At 35.7% G+C, this 25,299-nt stretch overlaps 1 protein-coding gene across 1 annotated transcript in view; it reads right to left on the bottom strand.

Moving 5' to 3' along the window:
* Positions 1–260: 260 nt before the first annotated feature.
* Positions 261–25,299, bottom strand: part of LOC138149803 (radial spoke head 1 homolog) — a 41,381-nt gene continuing 16,342 nt past the window's right edge. The window contains exons 5-9 of the mRNA XM_069073055.1: positions 19,633–19,768; positions 15,376–15,447; positions 3,036–3,195; positions 2,777–2,887; positions 261–325 (exon numbers count right to left, since the gene is read on the bottom strand). Coding sequence (XP_068929156.1) covers positions 261–325; positions 2,777–2,887; positions 3,036–3,195; positions 15,376–15,447; positions 19,633–19,768 — 544 coding nt within the window. The remainder of the gene's footprint in view (positions 326–2,776; positions 2,888–3,035; positions 3,196–15,375; positions 15,448–19,632; positions 19,769–25,299) is intronic.

Here is a 25,299-nt window from a genome sequence, read left to right on the forward strand (position 1 = left end):
GAGTTCAAATCTGACCTGACACTTAACATTTACTAGCTGTGTGACCTTAGACAAGTCAGTTAACACCAATTGCCCTGCCTTCCCTCCTCTAAAAAGCCCCCCCCCCAAAAAAAAACAAGCAAGTATGTACAACGAAGGGATTTTTTAAACAACTGATCATTAAAGTTTCTATTAGTTTATTTAAACTAATTTAGCAAACTATGGAAAGTAAGATTATTATAATGTTAAAAACCGGGTGCACACTCTCCTTTTCTGTTGGCTTATTCATTTAAATTTGGTGATTGTGATTGTCTTCCTTTTTCCTCCTCCTCCTCCTCAGCACTTACTGTTGGGAAAAAAATATGACAGAGATAGATTTTAATTTTAAACAGTTTTAAATTTTTAAATTACTTAGGAAGGCTTTAGTCAATATATGCATGAAGCCATATGTATATTGTTTTAAAAAGCAGGAAATGAATATTCCTTTTTAATATGTCCTTAATGCCATATAGTAAGGACAGTTTGAATTTCAATTCAAGAAACACTGCAGTACCATTAATTCAGTGCTGATGATATAAAGACAAAAATGAACCCACTAAGTCAGGGAACTTAAATTTGCCAAAAGAAAAAGTTTAAAGCAGAGAACTACACAAAAGTCACACGTATTTCTAAATACTGTATATGTCACTGTGTAACAGCAATCTACAAGGGTCCCTACCACATCAACTAAGCTAGTTGCTCCCCGAAGAAGGAGGGAAGCTAGCCCTGAGATTTCATTGATCCAGGGGCCGATGACACAGCCTCCCAACCACCTAGGATACATTAAAAGGCCAGACTATGAAAAATCAGTGTCCTTTAGACTTAATGGATATCTCACTGAGAAGACTCTTTATCTGTGACCAGCACCACCGTAGCCACAGAATGCTGTATTTGGCCATCAATTCTTAGCATTACCATTTTCCCACTTCAACTATAAGGTCAGCCACAAAGTCACTCTCATCTAATCCTGACCCCTTTCAGTGGTGGAATCCTTGCAGTCCAAAGGCACATGCAAAATCAAATGTCCTTGGTGAGAGTCCGTATTTGTCAACATAATATGGTACTTTTGTAATTGGGCAACCATATAATCAACTACTCACTTATAATTATAATTTTAGTGTTCCCTGTGTCAGTCTTTTTACTAAATGTTCACATTTATTATGAAGACCTAGAATGCAATAAAACTTTTAAGCCAAATAGTTTGCTGTATTTAACTTAATGCTCAGATATTATAATGGTAATGGGAATTTTAACCTTCCCTGCTTTGAAAATATACCCTGCCCCCTAACAGGCTGCATGTAATCACATGGAGCCTGTGGTGGAAGGAGTTTGATGAAGGGTGGAGCAAGGCCCAAAGGAAGCTGGGAGTCAGAGCAGCTAGACTGGAGGAAGGAGAGGATGCATCCTTTGTGAGAAGGCTAAAGGATGTTGTGGCTCTTTGTGTTGCTATGACTTATTAACTTCTTTTCTACTATGATGGAATTGGCTAACTGGTTTTGGGATTCGGTTTTCTAGTGTCTGAATAAATGTTTTGCTTCTGTCTTCTATATGGAGTGTCTGTTATATTTTGCTATCAAGCACTATGCCAACATATTTATAGTGACCACTGACACCGTGAATACTGCATTGGCACTACAGGTATACAGATGAGATTAAGGAAACTCTCCTTTCTCAGATAGGAAACTTGGTTCAGCTGAAGTAAAATTAATTTCAAGAGCCAAGATCATGAACAAAGTAGAGGAAATACTGTTATACTTTTGACAAGCCTGGCAAAAAATACCCCAAAATATTTGAGGCCAAGATATCTCTAGGATCCTTTCCTTTTTTTTTCTTCTAAAGTAAAGAAGGTAATATACCAGAAGCAGCCCTGAGTGGAAAATAAAAATCCCCACTTCAGTGACAGTGATCTAGGGCTTCCACAGAACAGCTCTATTAGCTATTCAAAAGCTAATCTCTGAAGAGAGAGGGAAGAAAGAGTGAAGATAGTCTGCAAGCTATGGCCAAGTTGGTAGGCTCCAGTTGCACATGAGCAATTGGTCTAGCCAGGACTGATGGCATTCCATCCAATTCTATCATTGCCTAAGATGACTCACTAACTTTTTCTAGTGGTCAGATTGTAAGTGTTGTATCCCTCAGTATAATGTAGGGTCTTGGAGGGCAAAGACGATTGCTTATTTTGTCTTTCTATTTCCAGTGCCCTGAAGAGTGCTTAGCACATAGGTGTTTAATAAGTGCTTGTTGATTGATTGAATCTTTGATGCCACTGCTTCCTGTTATTAGTGTAGATAACTGAGACTTGTAGATCAATTTTCTAAATTACAATGGATAAGTACCTATTTTCTTGAAAAGGTCAATGATGACAGAAAGAAATTGTGTGGTTGTGAATGATATATACTCAAAAGATCTCTCCGTTTACTGTTTCCCCTGTTAAAAGCCAAGATAAAACTGTATACTTTAGTTAAGCTTCTCGCTAATTGTTTGTGTTTTTTTGTTGTTGCAATTTTGGGAGAAAATTGTATTTCTTTTCATGAAAGTTCCTTGTGATCTATAAAAAAATACAGTGTAATGTCTGTCAGAGTGATAGTATTCTCTTAAGAGAAATTACTTTCACTTCAAGATCATAATATTAAGGTGTCTGGAGTGACAATAACTAGCAATTACCTAGCATTTAATAGTTAGTGATCACTAATTTTGCTGATTCTTTCTAATGTCTGGAGGACACATTGATCCATATTATAATTTCTGATTTCATCTCTACCTTGCTTTATGTCTTCAGTCATAAGGCTTTCCAGATTTTCTTTTGCTTTCTTTTCTGCATCATCTGTTCCTGAATTATCAGGAAGGGGTTGATCAATAGCTTTTTCGCCAACTGAAATATGACAGACAATAGAATAGAGAAAATGAACATAAAACAAGATTATGCCACTTTTTACAGTAAATTTCACAGGATGTTAATGGATTTGTGAGAAGTCTGAAAACTGTTCCCAGAACTTTAATAACCTGGGAACACTAAATACCTCCAGATGTTTGGGGCTCTTCTTGGGCTGGTGGTATGTCAGATTGTGGCGGTACTTCAGGAAGAGGTGGTGTATAGAGCGTTAATGGAGTAATTTTTTTAGCTTTCCATATTGGAACAGGAGGTTTTACAGATTCCTCTTCCTCCCCCTCTTCTTCTTCCTATTTTAAGTTAAAATATATGTAAAATTTTATCTACAAAAGTATAAGTTTAGAAAAGACAATGGTTCTCCTTCCCTTTTGCCCCTCCCCCATTAACACCAACAAGTCATTATTAAGAAGTCATTTTGCTGTTATCAAGTCTGAAAGGAAACAAAAATGGTAATTGTAGGTAATTTATTTCATGGTGTTTTATAATATTACTGAGTTATGAGGCCACCAAATTTATATAATTCTGAGGAAAGAGGTAGAGAAAAAAGGAGGAAGATTACAAAGGAAATTTTTTTATCTTTTATAAATGCTCATAATTTTATTTCTAAAAAGTTCCATTTACCACGTGTAATGAGAATGGGCATTTGAAGATCCTCCCTGCCCCTTAACAGACCTAGGGGGGAGTTTGAAGACCTCTCCTGCTTTGAAAGTAAACTCTTCCCCCTGATAGGCTGAATGTAATCACATGGAGTCTGTGATGGAGAGAATTTGCTGAAGGGAAGCAGAGCCCACAGGAAGCTGGTCAGAGCTAGTGAGATGGTGGGGGAGAGAGGATGCTCACTAAGAAGATAGGGAGGTTTGTGAATAAATATTGATCTTGTATTGGTTTGTGGGAAGGCTGAAGGATGCTGTGGCTCTCAGCATTATTATGGCTTCTGAATATCTTTAGTACTATGAGGGACTCGGCTTACTGGTTTTGGGATTCCATTTTCTAGTATCTAATAAATGCTTCAGTTCTGACCTCTACATGAAGAATCTGGTATACTTTGTGATCAAACATCATGTGATATTTATAGTCACAGTCTTTATCATGATTATGGGTGCTATAAATATTGCATTGGCACTACACCATGGCACAAAATCACTTATTTTATGATAGTAAAGTTGCATAAACTATGATTAAAAGTCCATTATTTTTTCATTCTTTGCTTCAACGGTGCCCTCTATAAATGAGTGAAGAGCTTGGAATAAGGTTATTCCAAAAGGCACAGGATCTAGGTTTATAACCAAGAATAACCTATCCAGCAACACTGAATATGATCCTACAGAGGGAAATATATATATATTTAACGAAATAAAAGACATCCAAAGATTTGTGATGAAAAGACTAGAACTGAGTACAAATTTGACATACAAACCTAAGAGTCAAGAAAAGAAAAAAAAGTTCATATAGAAAAGACTGATGATCCATAAGGGACTAAAAAAGGTTAAATTGTTTATATTCTTATATGAGGAGATGCTACCTGTGGCTCCTCAAAACTCTTATTATCATCCAGGGTCATAAGAGGAGGCTAAGTAGAGAGAAGGCCGAGGAGTGGTTCTTTTATGTTTTTAATGATTTTAGAAGAAGAGTGGAAAAGGTGAGGAGGAGGAACACATTGGGAGAGTGTGGAAGGGTGAGGAAGAATGAGTAGAATTATCTCACATATGTGTGGTGCTCAAGTAGTTTATACAAAAAGGAAGGAAAACCAGAGAGGAGAGGGTGACACATGAGCTTGATTCTCATCTGAACTTCTCAAAGGAGGGAAGAATACACAAGGAAACACAACTGGGTTCAGAAATGCACCTTATTCTATGGGGAAATAGGAGGGAATAGAGTTAAAAGAAAGAGGGATGGAAGATTAAGGGAAGAATTAATCAGAAGCAAAACAAACTTTTAAAAAGGCAGCAAGGAAAAACAGAATGAAAAGTATAAGAGGATATGATTGAGGGAAATATACAGTTAGCAGTCATAATCATAAATGGGATGAATTCACCTATAAAATAGAAAAGGATAGCCAAATGGATTTGATACCAGAATCCTAGAAAATATTGTTCACAAGAAACATATTTGAAATAAAAAAGATACACACAGAGTCAAAATTAGTGGCTAGAGCAGAATCTATCACACTTTAGCTGAAGTAAAAAAAAAAAAAGTAAAGATAGCAATCATGATCTTAGACAGAGCAAAATCAAAACCAGACATAATTGAAAGAGATAAGCAGGGAAAATACGTTTTGCTAAAATGTACCACAGATAGTGGATTAATATCAATACTAAACATATATGCATTAAATAGCATAGCATCTAAATTCTTAAAGGAAAAGTTAAATGAGTTAGAGGAGGAAAAATTTGGTAAAGCCAAATCAGTTGGGGACCTCATTTTACTCATCTCAGGTCTAGATAAATCTAGAACAGAATAGAATACTGAATGGAAATAGAAAAGGATATACCTATTTCTCAGTTAAACAAGAAAACACAAAAATTGATCATATATTAGGGGATAAAAACCTCACAAATGCAGAGAATTTTTATTATTGAATGCATATTTTGGCTACCATAATATGATAAAAATCATATGCAATAAAGTATCATTGAAGCAAAGATTAAAAATTAATAGGAAACTAAATAATTGAATCCTAAAGAATGGGTGGGTCAAAGGACAAATCACAGAAAAAAATTATTATTTCATTAAAAATAAGGACAGTGAGATAGCATATCAAATTTTTGAGATACAAACAATGCAGAATTTAGTGAAAAATTACATCTTTAAACACTTTAATTAATAAAAGAAAGAGTATATCAGTTAATTGAGTATGCAACTAAAAATATTAGAAAATCAACAAATCAGTAACCTCCAATTAAACACCAAAGTGGAAATCTTGCAAATCAAATGAGAGATTAACAAAATTAAAAGTTGAACTAATAAAAACAACCAAGTTATTCTTTTAGAAAAAAATAAATAAAAATAAAATATATAAACCATTAAAATTTTTTTATTTAAAAAAGAAATCAAATTACTAGTATCAAAAATTAAAAATAAAAATTTTCAAACAATAAAGAAACAAAAATAATTACTACAAGTTATTTCACCCAACTATATGCCAATAAAACTATTTAAATGAAACAAATGAATATTTACAAAAGTATGAGGTGCCCAGATGAACAGAAAAAGAAATAACATACTTCAGTACTTAGAGAAATTGAGCAAGTCGTAAATAAACTCCCAAACAGAAAACTTCCAGGACCAGAGGGAGTTAGAATTGAATTCTACCAAACATTTAAAGAACAATGAATTCCATGACTACATAAACTGTTTGAAAAAATAGGGAAAGAAGGGGTCCTACCAAATTCCCTCTATGACACAAATATGACCTTGAAATCAGAGAGTCAAAAGTGAGACAGAAAATTGTGGATCAATATCCCTAATGAATATTGATGTAAAAATATTAAATAAAATATCAGCAAAGAGACCATAGCAATATGTCACAAAGATTCAAAGATGACTAGATTGGATTTATACCAAGAGTGCAGGACTGGTTCAATATTGGGAAAACGGTAAGCAAATTTGAACAAGGTAATAAAAAAAAGCAACAAAAGTCACATTATTGTTATAAAGTTACAGAAAAAAAACTTTTTAAAAATAAAATACAACATGCATTCCTATTAGGAACACTAGAAAACAGGAATAAATTAAGCATTCCTTAAAATGACAAGTAGTATTTATCTACAACCAAGAGCCGTCATTATCTGTAATGAGATGAGCCAGAAGTCTTTCTAATAAGATTGGGGATAAAGCAAAGATGTCCATTGTTACCATTACTACTCAATATTATACTAGGAATGCTAATTATAGCAACAAATAAGAAAAAGAAATTAAATGTTTAATCATAGCCAAAGAGGAAACAAAACTATTACTTTTTGCAAATGACATGATGGTTTCCTAAGAGGACATTAGAGAGTCAACTAAAAAACTAACTGAAACAACCTCAGCTAAAGTTGCAGGATGTAAAATAAACTCACATCAGCATTTCTGTATATTACCAACAAAATCCAGCAGGAAGACATCAAAAGGGAGACTCTGTTTAGAATAGATACTGACGGTGCAAAATACTGCCAAGACACACCTAGGAGGAACTACATGAACTCAATTACAAAATATTATTTTCATAAAGACATATATAAATCTTAATTTTTAATTAATAATAAGAGAAATATTAATTGTTCATGGGTAGGTTGAGCCGATATAACAACCATGACAATGACTACTATGTTAATTTACTCATGCAGGGCCATATCAGACTAACAAAGAATTTATGGAAGTAAAAAAAAATAATAACAAAATTCATCTGGAGGAACAAAAGGTCAGAAATACCAAGGGAATTAATGAAAAAAGTGAAAAGAAAGAGGGCCTAGAAGTGCTAGATCTCAACTCTACTTCAAAGTCAAAATCATTTAAAAAATTGATTTTAGGTAAGAAATAGATTGATCAGTGGTACAGATTAGGGCACAATATACAGAAGCAAATAAGCATAGTAACCTAGTATTTGATAAACCAAAGATCCCAGATATTGGGTCAAGAACTTACTATCTGACAAAAACTGCTTGGAACACTGGAAAGTAGTCTGGTAGAAAGTAGGTATAGACCAACATTTTACCCCATATGCCAAAAATAACCTTCAAATGGGTATACCATTTAGATAAAAAGGGTTACATCATAAGCAAATCAGAAAAGTATAGAAGAAATTACCTATCAGACCTATAAACAGATGAAGAATTCATGACCAAATAAGAGAGAGAAAAGTTTGGCAGTTTTGATTACATGAATTTAAAAGTTTTTGGACAAATAAAACCAATGCAGCTAAACTTAGAAGTTAAGTAGGAAACTAGGAGGGAAATTTTTACAATAATTTTTTTCTGACAAAAAGTCTCATTTCTAAGCTAATATATAGGGAACTGAGTCAAATTTATAAGAATAGGAGCCATTTCCTAGTTGGGAACTGATCAAAAGATACAAATTCTCATTGCTGTTTGTCCTTCATTTTCAGAGAGGACCAATGACATTATGGGGGTGACGTCTTAACTTGCATATGAATTGGACTTAAGTGAGTCAGGGCTGCACAAAGTTGTTGGCTTCACTCTCTCTTTCAGAGTCACTGAAATCCAATGGCAAGATAAAAGTCAGAATGACTCGCAATGGCCCTGTATGCAGTGAATAACCTTGTCATCTTCAATGTCTGACCAACCCCTAAGGGCTCCACAGAGCCTGCTTTAGGTATCTTCCTGGCTGTTGGAACAAACAGTCCTTACCTATCCATTCTGCAAGGGGAAGCCTTCACATGCTTAGGGTAGAGATTCCCCTAACTCACTGATGAGTTTGAGGCCTGTCAGTTACCCTCAACCTGGTTTAACCTATCTGCTGAGATAGTTTTACCAGGGTGTGGCTGCGGTGCACGCTACAGCTTTTTGGAGTAACAGGTGAGAGTTGGACACCAAAGGTGCATAAGCAGCCCTGAAAAGGGCTTGGCAAACCCTTACACCAGAAGTGCCGGTCCTCCCTGGGCACACCCCACACACTATGTATGTATTTATAGTTTTCAGAGGAAGAAAGCCAAGCTATCAATAGTCATATGAAAAAATGCTCTTGACCACTAATTACAGAAATACGAATTAAAATGGCGCTGAACTACCACATCTCGTCTATTGGCTAAATTGACAAAAAAGGAAAATAACGAATACCGGAGGGACTATGGGAAAACAAGTACTTTACTGCACCGTTGCTGGAGCTCTAAATTGGTCCATTTTGTAAAGCAATGTGGATATAAATAATATATATTTTTATATGTTATTTAATATTTAATATAAAATAAAATATAAATAAAGCAATAGCAAAAGTTACTAAACTATGCATGCCTTTGGACCTACTGATAACACTATTAAGTCTCTATCTTAAAGAGGGCAGAGAAAGAGGAAAAAGGACACACACAAATGTTTGATATTAAAAAAATTCTTGAAAAGCTTAATCAAAATATATATAAACCAATTTTTACAATACTCAGAGCATCAGTCAAAGCCTACAACAGGGCACAGGCTCACCATATCTGTTTTCTAGTGCCATGGAGGATGTGCTTTGCAAAGCCCAATTGAAAAGGTATTTCCTATTGATGGTGATGTTGTTCTGATACTTCTTCTTATAGTTAACACTATATTAAATATATTAAGCCCACAAATGCTCTAGTGAAGGGGATTGAAATTTTTAGTTCACCAACATTTTTTTTAAATGTTTTAATAATGGTATTCTAATATATTTGGTTTCCTTTGCAATCCTATGTATTGTATGCATTTTAAAAACATTATTATAAGAAGGGATTGATAGATTTCTCAAGACTTCCAAATGGCTCCATGATGCAAAAATTAAAAAAGCTAAGAAACCCTTAAGTATAAAAACATCTAGGACTTCCTCAATGTTCATTTATTGAGATTGACATAGTAATCCTTATGAAAAAACAATATCCAAGATAATATGAAGATTGCACAACAAAATCTGTAAGATCACTGAAAGAGCAATGGAGAAATTTAATAAACCTATAGAATGGACCAGAAGAATAAACAAAGAAATGAAGGAAGATAGCAACAAAACAAATACAAAAAGAGCACCTAAGAAATAAATCAGCAAGGATAACCAAAAAACCCCACAGAAAATAGAACAAAAAATACAAATTCTCTCTTTTTTTTTTGGAGGGGGGAAGGCAAGGCAATTGGGGTTAAGTGACTTGTCCAACGTCACACAGCTAGTAAGTGTTACATGTTCACAGTCAGATTTGAACTCAGGTCCTCCTGATTCCAGGACCAGTGCTCTATTTACAAAAAATACGAATTTTCTATAGCATTTTACTAAAGAAAGAAAACAAGAGAATTGGAAGTAAAAAATTCACAGATAGCATAAAAAATTATGGGAAAACCCAAGAAAAATAAATTTGTGAGAATATAAGAATTCAATAAAACAAAAATACTGAACTTGAAGATAAGATGAAAAAATATCATCTAAGAATCATAGTTAGATTGGAAAAGAGAACCAGAATGTGATACCTCAAGAAGTCACCCTCAGATTTGTCAGAAATATTAGAAGCACATGACAAAGTTCAGGGCGAAATTCCTCAGGGCAGCAACAGAAAAAAAATTAACTGACCAAGAAACTACAAGTCAAATTTCACATCTAAAATATCAAAGAACAAATCATGTAGACAGCAAAGAAAAGAAACATTCAAATTCCAAGGTGAAATTATCAGAGTAGTACAGGATTATTTTGTGGTTACAAGAAATCAAAGGAAAAACTGGAATATGTGATTCCAATAAGAAATAGCCCCAAAATAATATATTCTGCAAAGATGAGCCTTCATTTAATAAACAAATGACAAATCCTCTCAAATATTCAATGAAAAGGGAGAATAAGAAATTATTTCTTCAAAAGAACCCTAAGGAGAGCAAATGGCATAAAGTAAAATTTCTAATAAATAGAAAATTTATTTTTTATGTGACTAGTACTAGATCAGGACATGAATATGTATTTATATGTTGGGGAAGAATATTTGTTTGACTTTTTAAAAAAGAAGGCAAAGAGATCATTAATAATTTGAAGATCAGAGTGGAGCCAAGATAGTAGATTAGGACAGTCACCCAGCTGAATTCTCCCAACATTCCCCTCCAAATAACTTTAAAATAAGTCCTCAAGGGGTGGAGCCAAGATAGCAGAGTAAAAGAAGGGACTTGCTTGAGATCTCCCCCAAGTTCCTCCAAATACCTGCAGAAAAATGACTCTAAAAAAATTCTACAGCTACAGAACCCACAAGATGACACATTGAGACAAGTCTCCAGCCTGGGACAGTCTGGAGAGTCAACAGAAAGGGTATATTGCACCGGACTGATGTGGGCCATGGCAGCACAGACAGGGCTGAAGCAGGCCTCAGGGGACTGAGTTACTGGCAGCTGTGGGCAGTTTCCAGAATTCTCAACCCACAAACGCAAAAGATGGCATAGAAGGTCACTGAGAAAACTCTGTGGGACCTGGGAGAAAAAGGAACATGGTCTGGCCCCAGTCTTGGTGTGGTGGACATGGTAGTAGTGGCAGCAGCAACAGCAGTGGTTGTTTCCAGAGCTTTGGGCCCACAGATGGTGGGGGATCAAGTGGCTGATACAAAACCCCTGAAGCTTGGGACAGTACACCCACCCCCACCCCCACAGCAACTGGAAGCAGGGTCCTACCTTGACAAAGAGTTAGAAATTCAAGTATTTGACTGGGTAGATGAGCAAACAGCATAAAAAAACCTGAGACTATAGAATCTTACTTTGATGACAAAGAAGATCAAAACATACAACCAGAAGACAATAAAGTCAAAGCTCCTACATCAAAAGTCTCCAAGAAAAATATGAATTGGTCACAGGTCATGGAAGAGCTCAAAAAAAGTTTTGAAAATTGGGAACAGAAATGAGAGTGATGCAAGAAAATCATGAAAAATGTGTCAACAGCTTGCTAAAGGAGACCCAAAAGAATACTGAAGAAAATAACACCTTAAAAAATAGACTAAGTCAAATGGCAAAAGAGGTCCAAAAAGCCAATGAGGAGAACAATGCCTTAACGACCAGAATTGGGCAAATGGAAAAGGAGGTCCAAAAGCTCAATGAAGAAAAAAAATTCCTTAAAAATTAGAATGGAGCAAATGGAAGCTAATGACTTTATGAGAAATTAAGAAACTATAAAACAAAACCAGAAGAATGAAAAAATAGAAGAAAATGTGAAATATCTCACTGGAAAAACAACTGACTTGGAAAATAGATCTTGGAGAGATAATTTTTTTTGTTCATTTTTAGTTTTCAACAATCATTTCCACAAGATTTTGAGTTGCAATTCTTCTCCCCATCTTTCCCCTACCACCCACCCCAAAATATCGATCCTACTGAATACCCCTTCCCCCAATCTGCTTTCTCTTATATCCTCCCCCATCCTCCCTCTGATTTTCTAGTAGGGCAAAAGGGATTTCAAATACCCTAGTGCCTTGTAATGGAAATGCAGATTTAAAGATCTTCCCTGCCCCTAGGCTAATGTGCACCTGGAGCCTGGGGTGGGAGGCTTGTTTTTCAGTAGATACTTTTTGATTGGCCAGTGGGTCAATAAGGTTGTTACATTCTCTGAGCCAGGAGAAGGCTATATAAGCCCTGATGTGTAGCTTTGTTTTGGGACTCACTTTGAGAAGTGTTCTGTGATTTGATCTGAATTCTGGGAAGCCGTTGTTGAGAGTCCCCTGGCTTTGAAAAACCCAGAATGTGGAAACCCAGATGTTGACTGGGTATGGATGTAATGGTTGGACAGTTTGGAAATCTGTCTACTTGATGTTTCTGTCTTGATAATTATGCCTGTATACTTTGAGGTTCAGGGTGCTGACCTTTTCTCCTGAACAAGGTAAACGATATATGTCTGACTGATTAAAGTAAGCTTGTTAACCCATTTTGAGTTGCTTTCCTTTAACAAAGCAGATCCAAGAACCTGTGGTAGCTGCAAACCCTGAGGACGCTTGGGGTGCTTGCTGCTACATGCCTGTATATCTTATTTCCCAGTTGCATGTAAATATGTATATATTTAACATTTTATTTTAAAACTTTGATTTCCAGATTCTTTCCCTTCTTCCCTCCTCACCCACCCCTACTGGGAGGAAAAGCAATTCAATATAGGTTGTACATGTGTAGTTACGCAAAACATTTCCATAGTAGATATATTGTGAAAGAATGACTATATTTCCTTCCATCCTATCCCACCTCCCCCCACCTGAGATTGGAAAATGTGACAAAAAAGAAAAATAGTAAATGATAGAGAGGACATGGGAAAACTGGGACATTGTTGGTAGAGTTGTGAACTGATCCAAACATCCTATAGAGCACTTTGAAATTATGCCCAAAGGACGATAAAACGATGCATAACCTTTCGTCCAGCAACGCCAGTGCTAGGTCTGTAGCCCAAAGAGATTTTTTTTTTAAAAGGAAAGGGCCTATTTGTACAAAAATATAGCATTTCTTTTTGTGGTGGCTAAGAATTGGAAATTGAAGGGCTGCCCATCAATTGGGAAATGGATGAACAAATTGTGGTATATGATTGTAATAGAATATTATTGTGCTATAATACGACAAGCAGAATGATTTCAGAAAAACCTGGAAAGATGTACATGAACTAATACAAAGTGAAATGAGCAGAACCAGAAGACCATTGTACATAGTAACATCAATATTGTATGATGAAGAATTGTAAATGACTTGGCTATTCTCAGCAATAAAATGATCCAAGACAATCCTGATGGACTCATGATAAAAAATGCTATCTGCCTCCAGAAAAAGAACTGATGTTATGTTGTCTGAATACAAACTGAAGCATACTATTTTCCTTCCTCCCTCTGTTCCTTCCTTCCTTCCTTCCTTCCTTCCTTCCTTCCTTCCTTCCTTCCTTCCTTCCTTCCTTCTCTTCTTCCTTTTTTCCTTCCTTTATTTTTCAAGTCTTCCTGTATAAAATGACTAATATGGAAATGTTTTACATGTTTTACCTTATATAACTTATATCAGATTGCTTACCATCTCAGGGAGAAGGGAAGGAAGGGAGTGAGGGATAAAATTTGAAACTCAAAACTTACAAAAAGAACATTAAAAATCATTTTTACATGTAAACGGGGAAAATATGATTTTTAAAAATCAGTATTATATCAACAGGAAGGTAATATAGAAGAACACCTATCTCTAAGATGGTGAGGAAAAGTCAAATGGGGGATGAAGTAATGATTGGTCAGGATGTAAAAGGAGAGGTGGACAAGAGGCTTTCAGTTTCTTTCTATGCTTCTGCAGTGGCAGAAAAGTAGGGGAAAATACTGAGGGAGATGGAGGATTGAGAGTAGGGCATAATCAACAAAGAGGGAATAATCAGGTAGGAATAGAACATAAGTACTTCAATGGCAGATACTATTTTATTTTTGTGGGGTTTTTCTTTGTAAACCCAGCACTTAACCCAATGTTTTGTACACATAGGAACTGGTTATGTTTGTTGAGTAAATGAGTATTATCTCTCTCAACTAAACTATAAACTCCTTGAGGAAAGGAAAAGTATCCTATTCATCCCAGTACTTAGCAAAATGTATTACATGCCATCTGACCTAAAATTTCATTGATGGAAGAAATTCCAAATGTTCGGTCTCTCTGCAATGATATAGATCAGAAGCCTGTCTATAATTTATATTCTTAGAATGGGGGTTGTTAGCCTAGGACCTGTGAATTTTCTTTTGACTATTTTGTTCAGTGTTTCAATATAACTTCTTTCCTTTATAATCCTATGCATTTTATTTAATGCACCCGATTACATTCTAAGAAGGGAGCTGTAGTCTTTACCAGACTGCCAAAGGGATCTGTGACATAGAAACAGTGAATAACCCCAGTCTTGGTGAGTTGTCTGGTAGCAGTGGGAAGTTCTTGGCCATAGTCATTCAGTATGTGTCAAAAAGGAATTGGATCCAGGTCTTCCTGATGCCAAAGCTGGATAGCTCTCTATTTTATTACTCTCCCTTGATGTAATTACACTGGTGGTTGTTTAATAAAATGTTTGTTGAATGAATAAATACAGTGGTTATCACTTTAAAAAATCAAAAGACTACAAAAAGCATCAACATGGAACAATTCGCTAATTTTCTGATCTGTGATAGACATGAACCAATTAGACATCAGATATAGTATACAATGGGCGGCTAGGTGGCACAGTGAGTAAAGCCCCGGACCTGGAGTTAGGAGGACCCGAGTTCGGTTCTGGCCTGAGACACTTAACACCCACACAAAAATACTAGCCGTGTAACCTTGGGTAAGTTACTTAACCCCAATTGCCCTCCAAAAAAAGGCAAAAAAAAAAAAAAAGATATAGTGTACAAGTGGCACATATACACGTAAGGGAAATTTAATTTTGAATAATATAACATTAGCTGGATAATGTTAATTTTTGGCCACTTCAAGCTGGTTAGTGTTAAATGTTATAAAAAAATAAAAGATGTTCTCATATGTCACCATCCACACACTTGAGATGAATAGTATCTATTAGAGGCTTGTCATGTTGTAATAGTAACATTTAAAAGTTCACTCGAATTTTCAAAAATTTAATATCCAAAGTTTTCTTGCTAAATATGAACTGCTTGATTTTAACATGCAATACAATTTAGACTTTGAAAATAAGCACTAAGTATGACAGAACCCAATTTGCAAATGTGATCAATATTTTGATTTTATATTTACAAACAAATAAAAAAGTAGGCTATTTCCCAGTTTTTAATCACACTACTTCTAACTTTATAGCAGCAATATATAAGCAGTCAATATATAAGATAAGCCATAATATGCTAATTATACTCTACAACTTACCATTTCTTTAAGTTCATATTCACCATGCTGCTCACATCCAATATCAAAAATATACTTTCCAGGGCCCACTGGCTATGCAGAAAAGAAACAAAATGTTACCTCAAACTATGATGATTCAGCTTATAATACAGTATGCTTTATAATCATTTTCCCCCAGACTTGTGATTTCATCTGTGCTGAAACTCCCTCCATTAATGTAGATTTTATGTGTAAGTCTTAGTCTTAGAGAGGTATCTGGGACACCAAGAAGTTAAATGACTTGCCCATATACAGCTAATTTCTGTAAGGGTTAAACTTGAGCTCAGGTCAGCATCCCAATAACAAGGTTGACCCTCTATCCATTATATTACAATGTCTCTCCTACAGCATACCATAGCACCACCTGCATAATATGGAAAAATTAAGGGAGGAACAATGTAAGTTAGAGATTATTTTTATAAATTAGTGATTATTATGAAGCAAAGCTCATTAGCAAAGCCTAATTTACATTGATTTTGAGAGCATCTCAAAACACTTTATCAAGGTAGCTAAGTATTTCCCAAGTAATCTTGACGTCACTAATTTTCTTAGCAAATTCTTTTTATAATTAATGGAATGTAAAGTTTCAGTTCATCCTCTGATTAAAGTACCATTATTTCTAGACTAAGAGTTTCTAAATTAGTTATTTTGTATATTACATTAAAGTACAACATGATATCTAAAGAAAAAGGAAAAACTTACAAAATGCTAAATCTGTATTTTAAGACACCTGAAGAATGTAGTAGAATAAGTCATAAACATAAGTATCCTTTGTTATGCATTGTGAGGATAATAATAGCACCTAACTCCCAAGGCTGTTATAGAATAAAATGAAATATTTGTCTGGAGGAGAAATTATTATAGAGCATACACTACTTGTATTTGTTAAAATGTCATTAATGCTACCATTCGATATACTTGATTTTTCTCTCCTTATTTTGTGATAGAGAAAATTTGACAAAATTATATGCAAAAAAAATTATTGAATAAACAGTGAATAACCCCAGTCTAGGTGAATTGTCTGGTAGCAGTGGGAAATTCTTGGCCATAGTCATTCAGTAAGTGTCAAAGAGGAATTGGATCCAAAAGTTTTCATGAGATCCAATTGGGCCATATCACACCAAGAGCATTTAAAAATGGAACCAGACAGGAAAATATATTTGAAAAGCATGAAATATCTGTCAGTCTGTCTATCGACATTTTTTTCCTTAGTAACAATGGAGACATAGCATTTAAACTCTAACATCACAATCCTGATGTGATCAAAGGGTGATCACGAAGAAATAAAAAAGTTATTGATTCATGCCTTTCTCACCTCTATAAGATCTTGATGCAAATGATCTACACATAAACATGTATACATTTGCATATATATACAATTATACACATACATATACCATACAGAAATACACAAATATATCATCCTATGTGTCAATACAAGAAGAAAACAGGCAGGCTTTCACAATGATATTCTATAATAGATCACACTTTTAGAATGACACAAATTACTGAAAGGTGCGTAGGACCCAAGAACAAGCTGTATTTATTGCTTGTTAACTTTTTAAGAAGTGTTTGCCTGGGACGGCCAGGTAGCACAGCAAGTAAGAGCACCGGCTCCAGAGTCGGGATGACCTGGAGATCGAATCTCGGGCTCAGACACTTAGCACCCACCCAGAAACACCTGGCCGTGTAACCTTGAGCAAGTTACTTAACCCCGATTGCTTTAAAAAAAAAAAGAAGTGTTTGCCTGGAACAAAATGCTTACTTAAAGACTCTTCCTATAATGGAGTGTTTCTCACGTATGTTAGGATCATAGATTCCGCACAAAAAAAACTCAAACCAAACCAAACCAAAATAAAACAAAAAACAAAACCTTTGTTCAAGGATTTTCTGTTTAGTGTCAAGTGGACCCCCAAACAAGGAATCCTAGTGATGGAGGATACTTATAAGACCCAAATTAAAGAGAAATTACCTTTATATATTGAAGTACTACAGATGATCCCATTTATGGACAACATGGAGTTGATTAAATTAAGACTCAGAATATTGTAAAGCTTTCTAATTGAGAATTCACAACCATTTAAAATGGGTTGATCTAGTTTACATCTATACCTAATAATCTATACAAGACAAATGAACTGGATACAAAATGTCCAGATTATGTTACACAGTTGGATGGACAGATCATTGAGATGATCTTTTTGACATATATTGGACAGAATGCAGATCTTAATAGAGAAGAAAGTGAACTCCAAAATTCTCTATGAAAAGCTCCAGTCTTTTAAACATGAGTCTTCTTGATGCAGCTCCATGGTTCACCACAATCTCTGAATAATCAAAATTACCCAATACATAATAGAAAGATGTATTAATTGCTCATGGTTGGGCTTTGTCAATATAAGAATACTACCTAAATTGATTTACTTATTTTCCTTTCCATTTTAGAATATCATTTCAGAATATTTTAATTTCATAATCAAGGAGAAATCCTGGACTTTTGCATTTGATTTCCGTAACAGCTGAAGACCTATCTCTTGGCTTCCTGAAATCTTTACTGTGTAACACTAAAATTCTGATATTTAATTAGTCCTTGGAGATGCAAACATGTTTGTTCTTTTAGTAATCTATGGATTAGTAATCTGTATTTGTCCCCCATTCCTAATATTTATGAGAAGTTTTCATGAATTATTTCCTGCAGTGTGATATATATGATATTCATTTTATCTGAGAGACCCATGATCTTTATCTCTGTACATTATTCACAGAATATCTCTACCCATCCCACCTTCAAAATCAGTTTCTCCGGCTAGCTATGGAAATCACATTTTTCCTTGATGTCTTTTGATTTTGTTCAATTTCTCCTCCATTCTGAATTCCAAATCTGCTATTCTCTTTTTTGGAGCCTAAATATACTTTTGAAGAGATTTTCTGTGATGTGTTCCAAATTTTCTACTTTATTATTTTTTTCTTTCATTTAAAAAAATTCTGTTCTAATCTAATTCTTATTTCTACTTTTAAATGTTTTTTCCTATCTTAATCCATTATAGGGTTTCTTGCTGTTGTTTCATTATTTCATAGAATTAGTAGTGAGAAAATGTTTTTGATGCTACGTTATTTTGTGGACTGCATTTTATGGGTTATCTCATAGTTACTATGTTAGGAAAAATACATATTGTCAGAATTAATGTTTTGTTATAAAGAATTGTATGCAGAAAAGTGTATCTTCAGCAATCTCTAGTGAAAGATTACAATTTTTGGTGGTTGTGGGAACATAACCCCTGTTTCCCATAGGTTCAGTGTATCAACACTTGGCATTTTTTGACTTTTGCACTGCTTTCTAGTAATAGTAACCCTTCAAGGGGTGGCCAGGTAGCACAGCTTAAGAGCACCGGCTCCAGTGTCAGGATGACCTGGGAATCAAATCTGGGCTAAGATACTCAGTACCACACCCAGAAATAAGTGGCTGTGTAACCTTGAGCAAGTTACTTAACCCAGATTGCTTTAAAAAAAAAAAATTAACCCTTCAGAAGTTGAAGATTGATTGTATGTAGTCTTTTTTTTCTTCCCATTGAAGGTTTTTATCCTTGAACGCATATTGATTGCATCATGACCTCTTCCAAATTGCTTGTCCATTTTTCTTTGTAAATTTTATTGATTAATTTATTATACATCTTACTCTTCTTAATTTGTGCCTTTTCTGTTTCATGTAGCAATGAATCTGACCCTTTGTTCACTCACCCAATTTATTGGTAATATGTTAGCATTATTAATAAAATGATTAATTGCTCAGAAACTGTCTCTCAAATTTTTTAAATATCACAATGATAAAAGTACAAGTTTTTTTTCTGAAAAATAAACATTTAATTTTCCAATTTTTGAAGAGAGAACATATTTGTAAAAAAGGAATGAAAAGGTCTGACTAATATTTTTGGAGAGGTATAATGAAGTACCAGAAAAAAGGATGTGAGAAGAAAAAATGTTATTGAGAGGCTCACAGACAAGGTCTCAGTCCACCTAAATCTTATTCTTCTGTGGATAATAAAAATAGAAGTGACAAGATAATGATTCATGAATTGAGGCAGAGGATCTTAATGCTCTCATACATTATACTGTACTGTCCTTTCTCAGGATACCACCATATTTTCTTAAATTTTTATTTTGTAAAATTAACACATTGACAGATATTTATAATAATATTTTTTACATTTATTAGAAAGCTGCACTTTTAAAATTACTTACATTTTTTCCCATGAACTTGCCCTGGTATCTATGTTTTTGGTGAATGAGTTCTGCTGCTCCCTCTTGCTGTCCATTTACCCAAGTACCAACATACTTGGAGCCAGTCTCAGCATAGAAGTAAGTTCCTTGCCCATGCCTATTTTGAAAGAGAATACTTTAAATTTTGCGTAGGTTAAGATTGAGGAATTTAAAAAAATTTGTTGGGAAATAAATTTTCACGGGTGAAAAAAGATGAAAATCAAGGTAAAGCCAAATTGCTGGATGTAGAAGAAAGAGCAGGGAATTAGGAGTCCAATGATTTGAGTTCACTTCCCTGCTTCTTCTTCTTACTGCATGACCTTAGGCAAATCACTGTAGATTTAAAGCTTGAAAGGACTGTGGCGATCAGCATTCTGAATTTGAGGCACAAGTGGCAGATAGCCTATGGGCCTCAGTTTTCTCATCGGCAAAGTGAATGGGTTGGACTAGATAATGTCTAACGTCTCTCCTAATTCTAAATTTAAAAAAAAAAAGAAATATATTATAGCCCTTCTCTTTGGCAGATGCTTACGAGCTCATAGAGTTGGAAGGGACTCCAAGATTCCTATCTAGATCTAGTTCAATTTAGAGCTAAATAAGAAAACATCCTACAAAATCCCAAAGTGGATCCCTTGTTCCCTCTAGGTAGCTCTAATTTTTAGGAAGCTTTTCCTTATATCAGGACTTGAATCTGTCTCTGCAACATTCACTTATTATTCTGAGTCATGCCTCTAGAACAAGAGAACATATCTAATCTCTCCTGCACATGAAAATACTGTGAAGACAATTACTGTTAGCTCTTCTGATAGTGTAAGTCAGTATAAATAGTATAAACATCCCCAGTTCTTTTAAATGATCTTCAAATAGAGCATGATCTCAAAACATTTCACCATTGTGGTCACACTCCTTTGGTCTTCTTTCCAGCTTATCAATGTCCATTCGAAAATGTAACAACTAGAATTTAATGCTGTAATTTAAATATGGTTGGATGAGGACGGAATACAAGAAGACTATCACTTCTCCAGTGTTGGACACTATGCCTTTCTCACAGTGGCCTAATACTGAATTTGCCTATTTCACCGTTGCACTAGATAATGTCCGATGTCCATTCTAACTTGAAATCCAAACAAAACCATGAATTACCCTTATGGACTTCCCCTTTGATGGGTACTTATAAACTTCATAGATCCTTACTGATCCTGAAGTGTAATAAAACTTAGATCTTTTTTAGATAAATTATTACCTAACCACATGGCCCCCATCTTGTACTTATGAAGTTTTTTTTTTTAACCAAGTATAAGATGTTACATTCAACCCTATTAAATTTCATTCTGAGTAACAGTATATGTAATGGATTGTACGTTCTATACCTCATATCAGGAAGACATAAGTTCAAATTCTGACACATTCACTAGCTGTATGCTTATAGAAGGTCTCTCAACCTCTCAGCCTCAGGAACTAAGTTATAGTCAGTTCACAAGCTGCATCAGTATAGGACATTCTACATAAAATAAATCATGGGTCCTTAACACAGATTTCATCTTATTGAATTTGGCCTAACCTAGCCTTTTGAATTTCTCCTAGATTCTTCTGTTATTATTTGGTTCACTTTCTCACCCAGCTTTGTGTGATCCACAAATTTCTTAACGATGCTATCTAGTCCTCTATCTGTGGATAAAAACGTTAAGTAAATTCTACCTCCTTGTTTCCTTCAAGTCCCAGCTAAAATCCTACCTCCCACAGGAATTCTCTCCTGATTCCACTTCACTCTAGCACCTTTCCTCTGCTGATTGTCTCCAACTCACTCTGTACAAACCTCATTTGTAGATACGTTTGTATGTTGTCTTCCCCAATAGATTGTGAGTGCTTTGAGGATGGATGTACAAAGATGAGTTCAGACAACAACAGTGTTGCCTGAAAGATCCTCAGCCTTACATCTCATTGTCTTACAAATTTGTTCCTTAGGACCTCAAAATTAGCTTGGTTATAAAAGAGGCACAGTCTTATAGAGGTGAGTTCCACAGTATTGCTTGTTGGGGGGAAAAAAACCCATGTGCCCAACTCAATGGGCAACACCACTGAAAATAAGGCTGAAGATTGACAAAGGGAAGCTGGATGCCCCGTGACCCTTTCTCTGCCCACTTAGTGATATGAGAGGATGGGTAGGACTTAGAAGCTTAAAGTAGAAGAACTGACCCTGTTAACAAATGAATTGCAGAGTCAGTAAAGAGAGCCAGTGATGTAATAAATCAGATGTTTAAGAGTACATTTTTTTGTCCTTTCATTTGATCTTTTCTGAGAGTTGCACCAAAAGGTAAAACTTTTCCTAGCTCCCCTGTTCACTATGACAATGAATGAATGAATGAATGAATGAATGAATGAATGAAGAGGCATTTTAAGGCCCTTATTATGTTGCAAACTCTGTGCTAAGTGCTATGGATGGAAATAATTACATTTTAATAAGAGAATAAAATACAAGCATACCTCAGAGATATTACTGGTTGACTTCTAGACCACTTTAATAAAGTGAATATTACAATAAAGTGAGTCACATGAATTTTTTGGCTTCCCAGTGTACATAAAAGTTATGTTTATACCATACAGTAGTCTATTAAGTGTGCAATAGTATTAAGTTTTTTAAAAATGTACATATCTTAATTAAAAAGATACTTTAGGGGCGGCTAGGTGGCACAGTGAATAGAGCACTGGCCCTGAAATCAGGAAGACCTGAGTTCAAATTCGGCCTCACACTAGCTGTGTGACCTTGGGCAAGTCACTTAACCCTAATTTCTCAGCCTTCCCTACCCCAAAAAGCAAAAAAAACCCCAAAAAACTTTATTGCTAAATATGCTAACCATCACCTGACCCTGTAATGAGTTGTAATATTTTTGCTGGTGGAGAGTGTTGTCTCAGCATTCATGGCAGCTAACTGATCAGAGTGGTGGTTGTTGAAGGCTGAGGTGGCTGTGGCAGTTTTAAAAATTAAGATAATAATTAAGTTGGCCACACTAATTAATTCTTCCTTTTATGAAAGATTTCTCTATAGCATGCGATTCTGTTTGATAGCATTTCACCCACAGTAGAACTTCATTCAGAATTAGAATCAATCCTCTGAAACCCCATCACTGCTTTATCAACTAAGTTTATATGATATTCTTCAATACTGTTGTGCCTCAGGGATTAGGGAGGCCCAAGGAGAGGGATGTGGGTGGTAGGTGGAGTAGCCAACACCCACAAACATTTATCAGTTAAGTTCCCAGTCATATGGGCGTGGTTCGTGGCATCCCAAAACAATGACAATAGTAACATCAATGATCACTGATCATAAATCACCATAACAGAAGTAATAATAATGACAAAGTTTGAAATATTGTGAAAATCACCAAAATGTGACACAGAAGCCTGATGTGAGTGCATCTTGTTGGGAAAATGATGCCAATAGACTTTAATTTATAAAAAAACAAAAACAAAAAAACCAAACAAACCCCCAAACGCAGCATCTGTGAAGCACAATAAAGCAAAGTGAAATAAAACGAGAGATGCCTGTATGTACAGGGAAGTGGAGGCCAAGAAGGAAGAGTGCAGGACTGGTGAGCAGAGCGTAAGGGAGTAGAAAGACACACTCTTTTCCAGAGTTGCTTTGACAATAGACACAGAATTAAAAGGGAGAGGGATACAAAGGAGACATAAGTAGTGCTCTGGGCTGGCACACATAGCCAGAAGATGGCTTATTAAGACAGGCATACTCGGCAGCATTAGGGGAAGGAGAGCTAGTGCAGGGGAATATCTGGAATATCTTCTGTAGGACTTCTGGGAAATGCCACCTAGAGGGAGGACAAGACATTTTCTCTGATCCTCACAGCATCTCAAACTTCCCCACATAAGAATTATGTGTTGTTGTTCAGTCGTTTTTCAGACATATCCAACTCTTCGTGACCTCATTTGGAGTTTTCTTGGCAAGAATATTAGAGCAGTTTGCCATTTCCTTCTCCAGTTCATTTTATAGACGAGAAAACTGAGGCAAACAGGGTTAAGTAACTTCCCAGGGTCACACAGCCAGTAAGTGTCTGAAGCTAGATTTGAACTCAGGAAGATGAGTTTTCCTGACTGCAGACCCAGTGCTCTATCCACTGCGCCATCTACCTGCCCAAGAGGTAAAATAATTACAAAGGTTTCCATAGACCGACTCCAAGAGCTCCAACAACATAATCAATTGATGAATTAACAGCCGAGAAGGTTAATCCACAATCCCTAATGCACTCATCACTCAGCCTCTCCCAACCAGCCCACATGCTCTGGAAGGGATGCACAATGTGGACAACATGCTTGTGCTCTGGGATTTACTCAGTAATTTTCTTGCTTTTCTGCAAGTCTCTTCTGGCAAACCCTTTTGCCTCTCCCTCCCCCAGGTTTCCTAAATTGTATGGCTTTCCTCAATTAGAATCTGGTGTGAGACTCTAGGTGCAATTAATTATGTGATCACACAAAGCAAAGACAAAAAATTATCAGCATGTAAATAATGAACAAGGGAAATTGCAGAATTGAACACATTGCTGGAGAAACTAGAGCTAAAAGATTTACGGCATTCTTGTAAGTGGTACTGAAAAGGAATATATATATATATATATATATATATATATATATATACATATATATTCTTATACCTATAAAGAATACATACATAAACACACACATGTGCAAGTCTTTGTTTGTCCTTTGTTCTCAGAGAGGACCAATGACATCATGGGGCGATGTCTTGATTCACATATAAACTGGATTTAAGTGAGGCAGAGTTGTCAGCCTCTCTCTCTCTCTTCCAGAGTCATTCAAGTCTACTGGCAAGACAAAGTCAGGAAGACTAGCAATGGCCAGACACGCAGTGGGTGACCTTGGCATCTTCAATGTCTGACCAAGCTCTAAGAGCTCCACAGCACATGCCACAGCTTCTTGGAGCCACAGGTGAGAGGTGGGGGACAGGTAGACCAAAGGGGTACCAAAGGTAGACGAGCAGCCCTGAAAAGGGCTCAGCCGCCCTCACACCAGAAGTGCTAGTTTTTGTTTTTGTTTTACATGTGCCTGTATTTGTAAAGAAAATTCAATCTTCCTAGGTATTCATATGTACGTGCGTCTCTACTTTTGATCTCTATGTGAACACTGCTCTTTTCAATTGATGCTTTGTGTCCTTGAGGGATAGTATAATCCAAGTTTATGCAGTAGATGTTTTATTACTATACCTTTTAATATTTACTTACTAAGCAAAGTAAATGCCTTTGCTTTCAGCCAACTGTATCCTCTCTGAATACTGTAAGCAAATGCACTGGTGAGATCTCATGAGCTACAGTTTTAAGACAGTGGAACCACAGAATACCTTGAGTCTGGTATGGTCATTCCTCTGAAGGACTCCGTCTGACTTGGGTTGGTATCTGTAATGGGAATGCAAATTTGGAAGATCTTCCCTGCCCCTAGGCTAAAGTGCACCTGAAGCCTGGGGTGGGAGGCTTGTTTTTCAGTAGATACTTTTTGATTGGCCAGTGGGTCCAGAAGGTTGTTACATTCTCTGAGCCAGGAGAAGGCTATATAAGCCCTGATGTGAGGCTTTGTTTTGGGGGCTCACTTTGAGAAGTGTTCTGTGATTTGATCTGTATTCTG

This window comes from Petaurus breviceps, unplaced genomic scaffold, assembly GCF_028583685.1.
Source record: "Petaurus breviceps papuanus isolate PSGF00001 unplaced genomic scaffold, PetGlider_PUasm1.0 90849, whole genome shotgun sequence".
NCBI lineage: Eukaryota > Metazoa > Chordata > Mammalia > Diprotodontia > Petauridae > Petaurus > Petaurus breviceps.